This window comes from Ambystoma mexicanum, chromosome 2q (assembly GCF_040938575.1).
Source record: "Ambystoma mexicanum isolate Mex_15411 chromosome 2q, UKY_AmexF1_1, whole genome shotgun sequence".
In the NCBI taxonomy this organism is placed as follows: domain Eukaryota; kingdom Metazoa; phylum Chordata; class Amphibia; order Caudata; family Ambystomatidae; genus Ambystoma; species Ambystoma mexicanum.
In genome coordinates, this window is record NC_090924.1 from 243,284,211 (window position 1) to 243,297,804 (window position 13,594).

The 13,594-nt window shown below is 41.2% G+C and overlaps 1 protein-coding gene across 1 annotated transcript in view; it reads right to left on the bottom strand.

The window, feature by feature from the left end:
- Positions 1-1,394: 1,394 nt before the first annotated feature.
- Positions 1,395-13,594, bottom strand: part of GPER1 (G protein-coupled estrogen receptor 1) — a 227,656-nt gene continuing 215,456 nt past the window's right edge. Inside the window, exon 2 of the mRNA XM_069647209.1 lies at positions 1,395-3,251. Within this exon, the coding sequence (XP_069503310.1) occupies positions 1,728-2,819 (1,092 nt within the window). The 5' untranslated portion in view covers positions 2,820-3,251 and the 3' untranslated portion in view covers positions 1,395-1,727. The remainder of the gene's footprint in view (positions 3,252-13,594) is intronic.

Genomic DNA, 13,594 nt, shown 5'->3' on the forward strand with positions numbered 1-13,594 from the left:
CTTTCCACTTCTCCCCCTCCCATGATCTGTATCCACTTGCCCATTCCCATGCACTTGCATGTTCTCAATGTCACTGGGCCTAGTAAGATCGTTGGTTTGTTGTCCCCTGTTCCCCTCCCTTGCCTCGTCGCGCTCTGAAACCCTGTATGAGCGCGATACAAATAAAATATCAATATCAATACTATCTAGAGAGGTCACCGCATGTCATGCCAGAAGGTGATTTTTCCTAACATAGCCAAGAGTAGATGTGATTTTGCATATAGATAAGCAGGTTTTTGCAATATATACTGTATGGGCGTTCTTCTCTGAACTATAACTTTCGTGACCAATAATCATGTCCCTTTTCCATTGATTTTTCTCTACGGTTGGAATTTTGTTTATTTGTTCTCATATCTTCCCTACAGGGAGGCACTGGCACTTTCCAGAACATTTATATCAATTCAGGGTGGTGCTTGTAGATTAATTTTCTCGAAACCAGTTTGTTCTGCTTTTAAGGCTACAATATGACTGTTGATACTTCAACCAATACAAATGTAAACCAAATCAGATACGTGCTGTCAATCAACATTGGGTAGCAGCATATTTGCTTTAATTATTTAGGAAATGTTATATCAGATTTTAAATGTATGTTAAGATGACATGAGTTTCTCTGTTTCAAGATATTGTGATCATTGATTTCTAAATTTCAACAGCTCATTTTACGACTGTAGACATGCACTTCTTTGCAGGGAAACGTTTTCTTTAAAGATCCAGAGCCAGCCACTGATGATTATTTTCCATGGTTCATGTTGGGCACTGATGGAGAAATGATGATTGTTTAGATTTACTGATCAATGTCTGTTATATGGGTATTGAGTTTTGTCAGGCAACGCTCGCATCGATATACCATAGCATACAACAACACATATGCCAATGGGCATCATTTTGTTGAAAAATTGCAATAGTCCCTAAGATGCTGATGCTTTGACATGCTGTGACATGTTTCATTTTGCATTTTGCATGTTGCATTTTGAAATAGTCAGCAAGACATATGGTAATTTAGATTTCTTCACCTGTCGCAAAATACAGACAGGCAATGGTGAGGCTTCGCCTGCCAATGCCAAAATCAAATGTTTCCTGGAGTCTAGGTTAACACAATAAATCAATTTGCTTAGGTAAAAATACACTGAAATTGAAATCTAATATAACGAATTGGAAACACAACCCTAAAGGCAGGTATCACAATACACGATATACATGCCACATAACTACTTCTTGCGATGTAGTTAGTTTTGTAAGGATCTCCCCTTCCTAGCTGAACAGGAAAGATGTGTACACACCTTTAAAGATCTGAAACAGTTGTTTTGGTTTACGTCCCAAGTTCTATTTGCATGAAAAATACCAGGAAGCAATATTCAAAATATATTTATTCTTTGCAACTATAGTACCTTACTGTGTATGAGACAAAACAAATGTTCTACCTGAAAAATATGCCTTCTGTTCGGTCATAGCATGAAGAGTTTTACTACAAATAATTAAAGATTGAAGAGGTTTTGCATAACCACAGATTCCATAAAGTAGTCTCATCACGAAACACGTATGTACTGTTCAAGTTCTTGTGTATATAGCTGGAATCCAAAATGTTCTGTGCACCTTGATAGGACAAGTCATGAATATGTACTGGCTACTTGGGTTTAAGCAAAGTTTTCCATTGCACATACGAATTACCAAAAGTATAATACTGTGTATCAATTATGAAACTTTACTTCTGTTAGCTCCACATTTTCAGCGATGACTGACTTCTCGGAAATGTGACAGAAGTGACTGAATGCTAACACACTCCTTTTTTGTTTAATGTAGAGCCGGAGTTTGTCTCTAAAGGTTTCTCCTAAAAAACTGTAAATGATCGGGTTCAGGCAGCTGTTGGAGAATGCAGCTAAATTGACAATGTGTCCCGTTAACGGATGGTGGTGCCTGAAAGACTGGTTGCCCACATAGGCCGCTGGATCACCCACTTGAAGCAGCCCAATGCTAATAAAAACATTTTCAGGCAACCAGCAAATAAAGAACACAAGGACCACCACAAAAATCATTCGGAGAGCCTTCTGTCGTCGCGGGCGAAGACCTCTGTGTTTGTGTGCTCTTACTAGCACCCGAACGATGAGGGAGTAACATAGCCCAATGATGACAAATGGAATGATGAAGCCCAGGGTAATTTCAAGCCACTGAATTTCTTTGACATCTGCAAAGCAAAAGTGAATATCCCCTGTGTGTTGTACCTGCACAGCCGTAAACGGCACCAGTGTCGCTGAGACGGAAGCCATCCATATGAGTCCGCAGTTTAATCGAGCGTGCTGCATAGTTCGAAACACATTGGACTTCATCACTTTCGCTAGAGCGATATAGCGATCGAAACTCATCCACGTCAGAAAAAACACACTGCTGTACATGTTGATCTGAAGAAACAAGGACATGAATGTGCAGAGGATTGTAATGTCGTAGTACTTCTTATTGAGGTTGAATACCTCAATGATGGAGTCGGCCACCAGAATGAGGTCGGCCACCGCTAGGTTGATAAAATACAGATCGGGTATGGTCATTTTCTCACGGAAACGGATGTTTACAACCAAAATCAAAATATTCCCTAAAATGCCGATTGGGAAAAGCAAAATAGTGTAAAGGCATGACAGGATGAGGCCAATGACGTAATGTTCATGGTTGTCTGATTTGCTCTCCTGCATGCCTAAAGGCATACTTTCATTGAAAAACTGTGATCCATTGAGGCCAAAAGATGTGAAGTTACCAATAACTGATGACGCCTCTCTTGTATACACTTCCATTGTTTCGATCACAGCCCGAAAGGTGGCATTTACGGACAATTTTGGATTTTCTAATCAAATCTTCTTCTTCCTCTAGCCAACCAGGTACATTTTAAAATAAATGCAGCACCACTACACACAATCCAAGTGTCTCAGACAATAATGCAAAATATGACATACTGCCCAAAAAGATTTGTGACATCCTGCTCAATTGTCGATAAGCAAACATTGCAACATAAATTACTTTCTGCAGATTGACTTTGGCGAAAGTTGCAGATCCAGCGTTTCCTTCCATGATCGTTCCCTTGATGTCTTCCCTTGAGGATCTTGAAGAAGTTTGGCTAATATTTTTGAGGGTAACATGTTCTTACTGTTCACCATTTGCTTGCCGTTTCTTGTTAAACTGATGATAATTGATGCCGCTTCCACTCTAGTATTCAACACCTTTTTTACCTGTAATTAAGAATTGAAGGAGAATTATGCTTTGTTGCCAAAATGAACACATTTGTTAATTGCCATACTCTGTCTAAAGTCCTTGTTTTTCATATAGTATAAGGATACTCTATCATTATGAAGTTTTTTGGGGAAAAGAAAGCAATTTTCAATAAAAAGTACAAACACCACATACAAATATTTACATTTCATAACCCTAATACACCATAACGCATTTCAGGGTATCATATACAATACAATTTAGGAGAAAGTAAACATCAAATACATTAAGAAGAAGGACATAGACGCAAGGAAAAATGTATTACTATCCACCAAAAAAATGCAGTATTGAAGCCTATTTATGTAATTTAGACAACCTAAACAAAAACTTTCCATTCAGCTTTCCTGCAATCTAAGCTTCAATGCTGAAGTTTGGGCTGGCACCAAAGTATATAAACTTATTTTCCTTAGCTTCCAGGCTCGCATTAAGAATTGTGCCACTCTAATTTGAAATATGGTTTCCATGGAGATCTTACATATCTCATATGCAGCAGCTAACATTCTCACTGCTTTGCTAATACTCGTAGTCTAGGGTTAGCATAAATATAAGTCAAAGACACTGGTTTCACCTCATTCAAGCCGGGCTCACAGCCATGCATCGCTTTTGATCATAACATATGATATTGTCATGCTGATTTTTCTTGCTTTCGCCAAGATTGCTTCATGGATCATTGCCCAATAATTCTTTTTTTTGTGTGTAATGTCATCTGTGGAGTGGAGATTTACCCATATATCCCATACATGGGGAATTGTGTTGCCTGCAGAAGTATTTTTTATATATTTAAAACCGCTTGTGGTAAGCACTTTGAGACTATTATCAAAATCCGCTCGTGGATCTTTTACAGTAATTCCTATCGTCGTAAGACCATTATTTACCCCATAAATCAGGGGTCGTAAGTTTTCTTTGTTTGCAAAACATTTGGGCAACATCTAAGTTGTTACAGAAAGTGAGGAAGAACACTGTGATACAAGACATGACCCCACACCTGCGGCAGAAACTGATTTTACTTGCAATACTTCACTAGCTTGTAATATAGCATTGTTTCCAAATTTGGTATTGAATTGAAATATAGTATTTGTGTTTTCCGTGAGAGTAGTTCTGCTTTTCCTAATTTGTTGGGCCCGAGCTAAATTCTTTGCCAAGTGCATAGCAAAATAGTCAAAATAAACCACTTTCTCCAATAGCTATTCCTTCAATTAAATATTTCCAATGGATGGTTTACCCCTGTTGTGTTTTCCTATGACCACAGGTTTTGCCTCAAATACCTTTATCTCGAATTCTTCGTTTTTAGGTTAATTTAAGGTGCACCTCAGTAGGCATCTCAGCGATATTTCCGTTTATGCTATAAGTGCATCTTCATCAGCGAACAGCAAGACAGGGGTCTCCTGGCCCTCAACTGATGGGGCAACCATTCTTCAAGTTCCATACATTCCTATTCATAACATTTATCAAAAGGATCATACAGTGTTGGGGCCAGCACGCACTGTTGTCTTACTTCACACAAGATTTGTATTGGTCTTGTAGACTCATTAGTTCTACCACATGGCTGCTATTTTTCCTTATGGAATTAAGTAATGAAATAATCTGTCATAATTAAGTGCTTGCCCTCCTTCTTTAATTTTTGCTATATTACCAATAACAATTACCAATATAGAGGCACCTTTCAAGTAAATTCAGCTACATAAAGGTTTTCTTGACTACCTGAAAGTGCTTAGCTAGCAATTAATCAACTTGGCCAATCATGCTCATGTAGGCTCTACATCCTGCTTTCTTTGATCAAAGTTTGTATTCCAGCAAGGAATACTGTCCCCACTATTTAGAATGTTGAATCAGTGAGTCGGTCAAGTAAATGTATTTTGCAATGGGCCTCATTACAAGTTTGCCGGTCCGGAAACAAAAAAAATGTCCCTACCGGCAAGTCTGACCTGGCCGGCGGAAAGGCACTTGCTCGCAGATCTTGACGGATGCACCGACACTGTTGCACACAGTGCGGGTGCATCTGTCCTCGCCCAATGCAAATGGGGATTTTCTTTGTCTAGAAAAAAAATGACTCCGGCGGCAGCCGTGCCAGTATATACTGGCACGGCTACCGCCAGGCTCATAAGGACCCCTAATGTGTATGTAAAAAGAATGACAGACCCACCTCCAAGGGAGGTGGAGTCACTATAATTGCGAGAGAGTCCATCCCCATTGGACAAGTTCACACATCCATTGATGGGAATAGCGAGTATCTCTTTCTCAAATCCTCACCTTCCTCCACCGTCACCATTCACCTTATCTACCCCCCTCCTGTCCCTTCTCCAAACTTTGAGCAAAATATACTTAATATCCTCCAGGATAACCTCAAAGCTTGCTCAACAATAATCTTACTAGGAGACCTCAACCTGGGCCTCCATGGCCCAAATTACTTAATATCCAAATCATTTTCTGACAAACCCAACACACTTGGCTTTGCTCAAAGCATCCCCCGATCCCACATACAACAAAGGCCCCACACTGGATTGGATTGCCAAATCTTCACCAGCGCAAACACACCCTGCCAGTGGTCCGACCACCATATTATCAATTTCTCTATCACACAGCCAAACAAGCCAATAGCTCTACCCAACCCACTTCATCCTGCCATCTCAAGGAGCTCTCGGAAGCTCACCAGAGACAATATCCTACCCCTGATCAACATTCCTTGCCTTCAGCCTCCCTTCGCCTTGAACCCCACTTCACCAGTTTAAACCTACACTTCAATCCTCACTAAAACAGTGAACACCTTAGCCCCCCCCTAATACCAAACAAAGCGAAGATGGTCAGACACTTCAACTCATGGTTTACCCCTGGCCTACTAGAATTATGCACCCTAAAACGACAAGCCCAGTTAACCTGGCTAAAAGATTCCACCATTGCTGCAAAACAGGTCTTCACCAAAGCCAACAATATAAATGAGCCATAATCTCAGCTAAATCCAATTCCTTCAACACTAGAATCAGCAATGCTAAGACAGATGCTAAATAAATATTCTCCATTTACAGATAACTTGAAGCCTCTGCTGTTACCCACTGCTATCATTAAAGGCAAGATCTGGTGCTCCAGTATCCAAGAGGTACTCCTAGGCAAAATTGACTTTCTGAATAGGAAGATCTGATCTCAATAAGCAATATTCAACATAGTACCCATGACCTCTAGTAACAATTGCTCACTGCCCTCCCCTACTTCCTTCACCACTCGGTTCTTCTTCAGAGACCCATACGAAATCGATGTCACCAAACTGATTAATAGTCATAAAACCCTCAAAATGCAAAGGCGACATATGTCCTGCACCCCTTGTCAAAGACTGTGCCTACATACTAACTCCCATCAACACAGCTATCATAAACACTTTCTTCACTCAAAGCACTGTCTCAGCCAGCCTTAAAAAACTCGGGTACTCTTGAAAAAACATCCCTTGGCCGTGCCATCCCCACAAATTACCGGCCAATCACCACTGTCCCCTTCCTCCTAAAAACTTTGGACCGAGCTGCCTACCTTCAAGTTCAGCAGTTTCTGGAGGACAATCACATCCTAGGGATGCGTCAATCTGGGTTCTGCCCGAGGCACAGTACAGAATCTGCCCTGCTCGATCTGAAAAATCAATTAGATGAGATCAGGGACGAAGGCAAGTCTGCACTGCTCCTCCTCCTAGACTTATCAGCGGCATTCGACCTGATCAACCACCAGATCCTCTGCCATCATCTCACCACTTACACTCATTTCTCACTTTCATACACTGCCTGGATAGCATCCTTCCTTAATGCAAGTGTGATGAGAGTCTTCTCAGAGATCGCCAACAATTCAGACCTGGATGGCAGCCAATCACCTCTGTCTTAACAGTGACAAGACATAAATCCTGATTGTTAGCCTGCCAAGTACCCTAAAGACCATCAACAATCAATATTCTGCCTTCACAATCGGCAGTTGCTTGATTCCTGACTCTAACACAGTAAAGACCCTATGGGTCTACCTAGACGCTTCACTCACCATGACTAGACAAGTAAGTGCCATTGCTTTCTCGGCAGCCTGCGCTACCAAGGGCCTCAATGCAGCTAGACCCTTCCTCTCTAAGAACAATTGCCTAACCATTGCCCATGTAATCATTAGCTCGAAGATTGATTATTGCAACGTCCTATTCAATAGCACCTCTTCCAGAAACATACCCAATCTTCAGGTAATACAGAAAAACACCCTTAGAACAGCCCTGAACATCCCAAAAAAAGAGCACATCTCGAGAGCTAGAAGAGAAGCACACTGGCTGCCCATCCTGGAGCGGATCATTTTCAAAACACTCTCCATCACCCACAATTGCCTATCAAACACAGTACCACCCTACCTCTCCAAAATAATTGCCAAAGCCCACTCTTCCAGACCCACTAGCAATCCCTACCACAGATAGACTAATTGTGTCCAAAGTGAAAAGATGCAAAGACGGAGGCTCCAGCTTCCCATACCTTGCTGCCAAGCTCTGGAACAACCGCCCATCCTCCCTGAGGGCAGGGAAATCCTACTGGATCTTCTGCAAAGCACTAAAAACTCAGCTCTTAATCTAAAACTGAATTGACTTCACCAGGAACCTCTATGTCACACCGCCAAACTGCCTGTTCTGTTGGATAATTGCAGCCTGGTTTTATACTCATGTATTATTCTGTATGTTTCTATGATAACTGCTGTTTGGGTCACACATCTATCACCTTGTACTTGTATGAAACTATGCCTGTATTACACTAGCTTGACAAATACTTGTACCTGCAACAGCGTCTGAATGCCTACGGGTTGTCTGCACGCTTTACAAATGAAATAAATAAAGAAATCATGTCAATTGCTAGCAGAGTTAAAAACGTAGACCAACATGATCTTATAAAATGAAACAAATACATTTGATAAAGTTCCTAATTAACAATAATTAAAATGGACTACAGTTCACATTTTTGCCAATGGCGCACTCAAGTAGTCATCCATAGCAAATACTACATGAGGACTCATAGTGAGGCGTCAAAAGTCTAAGGCATCCGAACACAAAAACCCTTTTAGAGCCTAAACAGGTTTATTTAATCACTATTATGCTCTGTCAGAAAGGTGGCCAAAGAATTGGAAACACTCAATACTCTTGGTCAGAGCCGAGCAATAACCACATTGACCAGATTTGGATTTAGACCAGGAGGACAGGTGAGTGGGGCTATTAGCACAAAGGTTTCAATTTGATGATGGTACACTTTAAAACCTAAAAGAAGTTTCATGTCCAGGTAAGATTTAGCCAATTTTTTTATGCAACATCTGGACCAGATATTTATCAGCCAATGCTTGAAGGCAGATTTTGAAATCTCTTATTTGTGCTCCTGGATCTGGTAAGGATGAGAGCATTATCCTTGCATCCATATATTCATATATTCGAAACACAGCTTCAAGTCGCTGACGCCTGGGAGGTGTAAGCCCCCGAGAATGCCCCCGAGAATGAAAGACACTGAGTAAGGTTTTCCAATATTTTTCCAGCAAAGGGGTAGACCACATTGTAATGCAAAGATTGATAGGTGTTGGTTTAGATTTATATTAAATACTCTCCATCTCTAAGTCAAAAAACTCACCGGACGGTGGGAGTTCCTGTAGGTAACATGAGTAAACATTTAATAAACAAGTTCAGTTGCAATTAGTTTGCTTATTCTATCAGAGCCCCATGGTTCAGTTTCATTAGATCGATCCCACAAAATTGAGCGTAGATCACATTGTTAAAGATACTAAGAAAGATGCTCATGTTATTCCTTGTCAATTAATCTCAGTGATTTTCCTTAAAACCAAGTGATGATCATACCATTTGAATGTCCGCATGGCAGCTCACATCAGATCCACCAGTCCATACTGATGTGTATGTTTAAGGTATACATTAGTATGGACTTGCGGATCTGATGTGATATGCCATGGGGACATTCAAATCGATCTAATGAAACTGTATCTTATCTGTTTCGTCTTGGCAAAAAATGTGGGTATGTAACGATTAATTCTCTGTACACAATGTGTTATTCAATCTACATTGTAACCCTTTGCTTATCAATAGTGGTATACCTTATGAATGTGAATTACTACTTTTTTACATTGTATCTTAAAGAACCAGCCTTCAGGACGACCAAGGGTGTCAACTGTTATCCATACCACTATTAGATAGCTTCAGAGACCTTAGAGTTTTGTTTTCATCATTGGTTTACACACAAGTGTAATTATTGTAGAGTGGTGAACCACAAGTCATCAGCATTAGCATATTCTATTCTGAAAATGCTTTAGGGTCCTATGCGGGGGGAAAGATGGAGGGATGTTTAGAAGCGTCCAGTATAATTCATAAGCATGAATTTTCCTTTAACGGTTTTGTGTTTCTTATTTTGTTATTCCATTTAATAGATCTAGTATTTGTTCCTATGACTAAAGCATGTCTGGGATTTAAAACATTGGAATTGCTTTTACACAATGCAGGGATCGATCCTGAAGTGGGTGTTAAGTACCGAAAAGCTGAGAGAAAGCGTTAAAGACCTTTTTGGTACTTACGACCTATTCTGAAGGTGGCGCATTTTTCCGAAGTCAGAATGAATGCGCCACTTTTGCAATATATGTGGCGGTTGCTAGGATGGGTGGAAGAAGAATCTCTCCAAAGCAAGAAGTTTCTTGTAGACGAGTGACTCCAGTGTTTGAAACCTCACCTGCTAGCTCAGGTAGGCTTGCATTTTGTAAGTTTCTACACAATTGAGGCAACTATTACATCCTTATGGAGCCAAAAGCCTTACCCACTTCATTTCCATATATAGGTATACCTGGTACTGGTACCCCCGCCATCAGACTTCAGGTATGATTTGAATTTTATTGACACTTTGATCACTGTAGCTTAGGTGGAATGATGCACCTGTCACTGGGTTGGTGTCAACACTGGCATGAATTACAAGAAAGACAAGGGTATGGATTGTCAATCCCATGGGAGCATGCTTACTTATTGAAGATGGTTGCACATATCTAAAAAGAAGTTAAGACCACTTTAAATACACAAGTGGGGGACAATATCTCAGGGATGCCTGACATGACCCTATAAGTGTACATGCAGACTTGAAAAGTGTATAACCGGGACTGAACCTGTTCTATTATGTATGTTTTTTCAGAAATGTTGCTCCTGAAGAAGGGGTTGATACCCCAAAATGCGTTTAGCACAAAGTATTTCAACTGAAAAATTTATGGTTTTGAAATGCATATTTTGTTTTGATGAATATTTGTGAATTTAGAGGCACTAGAGATGCCTGTTTATTATTGAGTTTGTAACTCCTGTTTTTTGATTTAGATACTACATTAAAATTCATGTGCTCTTATGAACTTTTGACTGTATGTTCAGTTAAATTGGAGTGCAGGGGACGGGAGTGTCTCAGGTGGTAAACACTGAGCCTCATTGTGAGGCTGGAGGTAGCCTTGCCGGTTTTACCGGCAAGGCTACCTCCAAACTCGCGTCCAGGTCCGGCATCTGCGAATGGGCAATTACCGGGCTATTTCGGCCCAGCCGGGCCCGGCCATTGCCCTGTCGCGGTTGCCGGGCCCGGTACATCCCCATTCCCATTTGAGCTTTCCCCCCTGACATTCCTTCCCTACCTTCTCCCCTCTCCAACTCCACTGTTCCCTTCCCATCTCCTTTCCCTCCATTTCCCTTCTCCTCTCACCCATTGGTCTCAATTCGGTTATTTGTAAACTCCTACCCACCTCCTCTCCCTCTCCCTTCTCCCTTCCCTTTCCCCCTCCACCTCAGTAAATTGTTCTAAATACTGTCTCACTGGTTTGCTTCATGTTTGTATATATGCTTCTTTCTTTATTGTACCTTGTTGTTATACTGTAAAGCGCTTTGGATTAAAGCGCTATATAAACCCAATAAACCTAAACATAAACATTTGAGCCTGTTAGGGCACAATGGGAATGGGGAGGGTGGTAGCACCGGTACCGTTAATAATGGTACCGGTGCTACCTTAATGTTCTGTTCGCGGGTGCCGGTATGGCCACCAGGTCAGACCTGGTGGCTGCAAGGGCACCCGCGAGCAGACCTTCTAGTATGGCGGTACGGTAGCAACGGTGCCGGTAGCGATACCGGCGCCGTTGTGGCCTTACCGCCATACTTTTAATGAGGCCCACTGTGTTTGAAAGATTGTGAAGGCTTCGTGCCAGGGCCCGTATTCCACCCCTGCACCTGAAGTTGTTTCATTGAAATGTATGTAAGGGCTTTCCTTGATATATATCTATCTATAGGTGTGCACTAATATATCAGTTGATTCATTCTGGATGGTCGTGAAACTACCCTGGCAACCACCACATTCGGTAACTGCCATTTAACATGGCTATTTTTGTGGCACTCCTGCACTTTAGAATGTGCCTTAAAGTGGCGCACCTGTACAGTACAACTTTTGTGCCAGTTTTGTGGAGGAGTGCTACAGGAAGCCGCTTGTTCAGTGCAGGTGGGTAAATATTAGTGTAACCGTGTCAAGGGCAACGCCCAATCAAAGCTTCATTAATTGACTGCAGTGCTACCTCATCTCGGGCACGGATAGGCTAGAGCTGGCACATGATTGCTTTATTACTATGTGTTGAAAGGCTGCAGATCCAGGGCCACAAACCTCTGATGCACATGATTGCTTTGTGGCAGAAAGGGTGTGCACAGACTACCTGTGTCATATGTATTTTGGCTCAGGGCACAGGAGCGTGAATGAAAGGGTGCCCTGTTGAGGAGCGTGTAAATGAAGAAAGGAATGATGTACGTGCTTCCTCTTTGGGTGCCGCCCTGATCTTGCCAGCAGTTTCGTAAAATTATGATTTTCTCGTTATTGAGCGTTTGCATTCCGCCCGTTCTCTCCACAAACAGGCGGAATGCAGGCCGAGGACGCCCGGGCCCACTTAAGAATAGTGGTGGAGCCCGGGCGTCCAGATTTGGTGCAGTCATGCATTTTGTTTAGCACGCTCACTGCGCCAAGATAAGAATCGGGCCGTCAGTTCCGCTGATCAAGAATGCCATTGGATCATGATCACTCTTTAATCGAGTGATCAGAGACAAATTGTTAACCTCTATACGATTTTTGCACATATTGTCATACTTGTGATGAATACATCATGTACATATAAGAGTTATAGGTGCTCAATTATGAAACATCAAGATTTACAACACTTTGCATAAACCCTTTGTAAAAAGTACATTTTGAAATCTATATGTTCTATGTTGTATATATGTATGAGGAGTGCAGGCATTCATCTGTGAAGATTTTGTATTCACCCAGAAGGTGACTGATTGGCATCTAATAAAGTTGGACCACTGACTTCTCCTCTATGTTTGCAAGGCCTGCATTACGAACGCACATAATTAATGCTTTTGTGAGTAAGATGAGCATGCTTCATGAAGCTCTTCCAAGAGAGCTAGTTGTACGTTTCGACATCCCCTGAGAATGGCTGTTTTCAACCAGAAGGCTGTTATAAACGTTTGACGAGTGGCAGACCCCCCACCCCCCATACATATTAAAAATGGCACACAGAATATCGTGTGAATCAAGATTTTGTTGGCCCAATACCACATCTTGGGAATTCGCCACAGATGTTAGCAGTTATGGATAACGCCATGTGACCTGTGTTTCATTTTTTGCTTCCAAACATTGGCGAAAATGAAGACAAAACACTGAGGGCACTTCACATGCCTATTTTCTGAAATGGTTCGCGAGGACTGCTTTGCTAGGCATCTCAACACGGGTTCAAAGCCTTTTTGGCAACGTCACAATTTAGTAGTTTCCTTCCGTTCATTAGTCATACATTACACAGAAGAGCCGTCCTGGATCTCAGGATATATGCACGTGGCGTTTTAATTACAGTACTAACATGTGTTTCAAAGTTATAAACATTTTATTAAACCGGAACATGTCATTACAAACATTCTTGTTTTACCTTTGCTTATTTTTGATTGCTAAAACATACTGCAGCATTGGATAACAATGTCTGTTCATTCATTCATTGGTATAGAAAAAGCGAACCAAAACAAAATATCACACTACAAGTAACATGAAACTTAATCTAGAAAATAAAACCATAATAAATATGTAATATTTGAAACAATATCATAATCTACAATGATCCCTAACTGCAGAAAATGGTTCCCTTGTGTGGGGGGAAAACTGAATTCAAAGTACGTTGTAATGCGAGTACTTAGAGACTTGTTACAAGGCCTCAATGAGGTGGACTCCATCTTGAAATGGATATATGTTGAAATGAAGAGAAAAGAAAAACATTTTTTCAC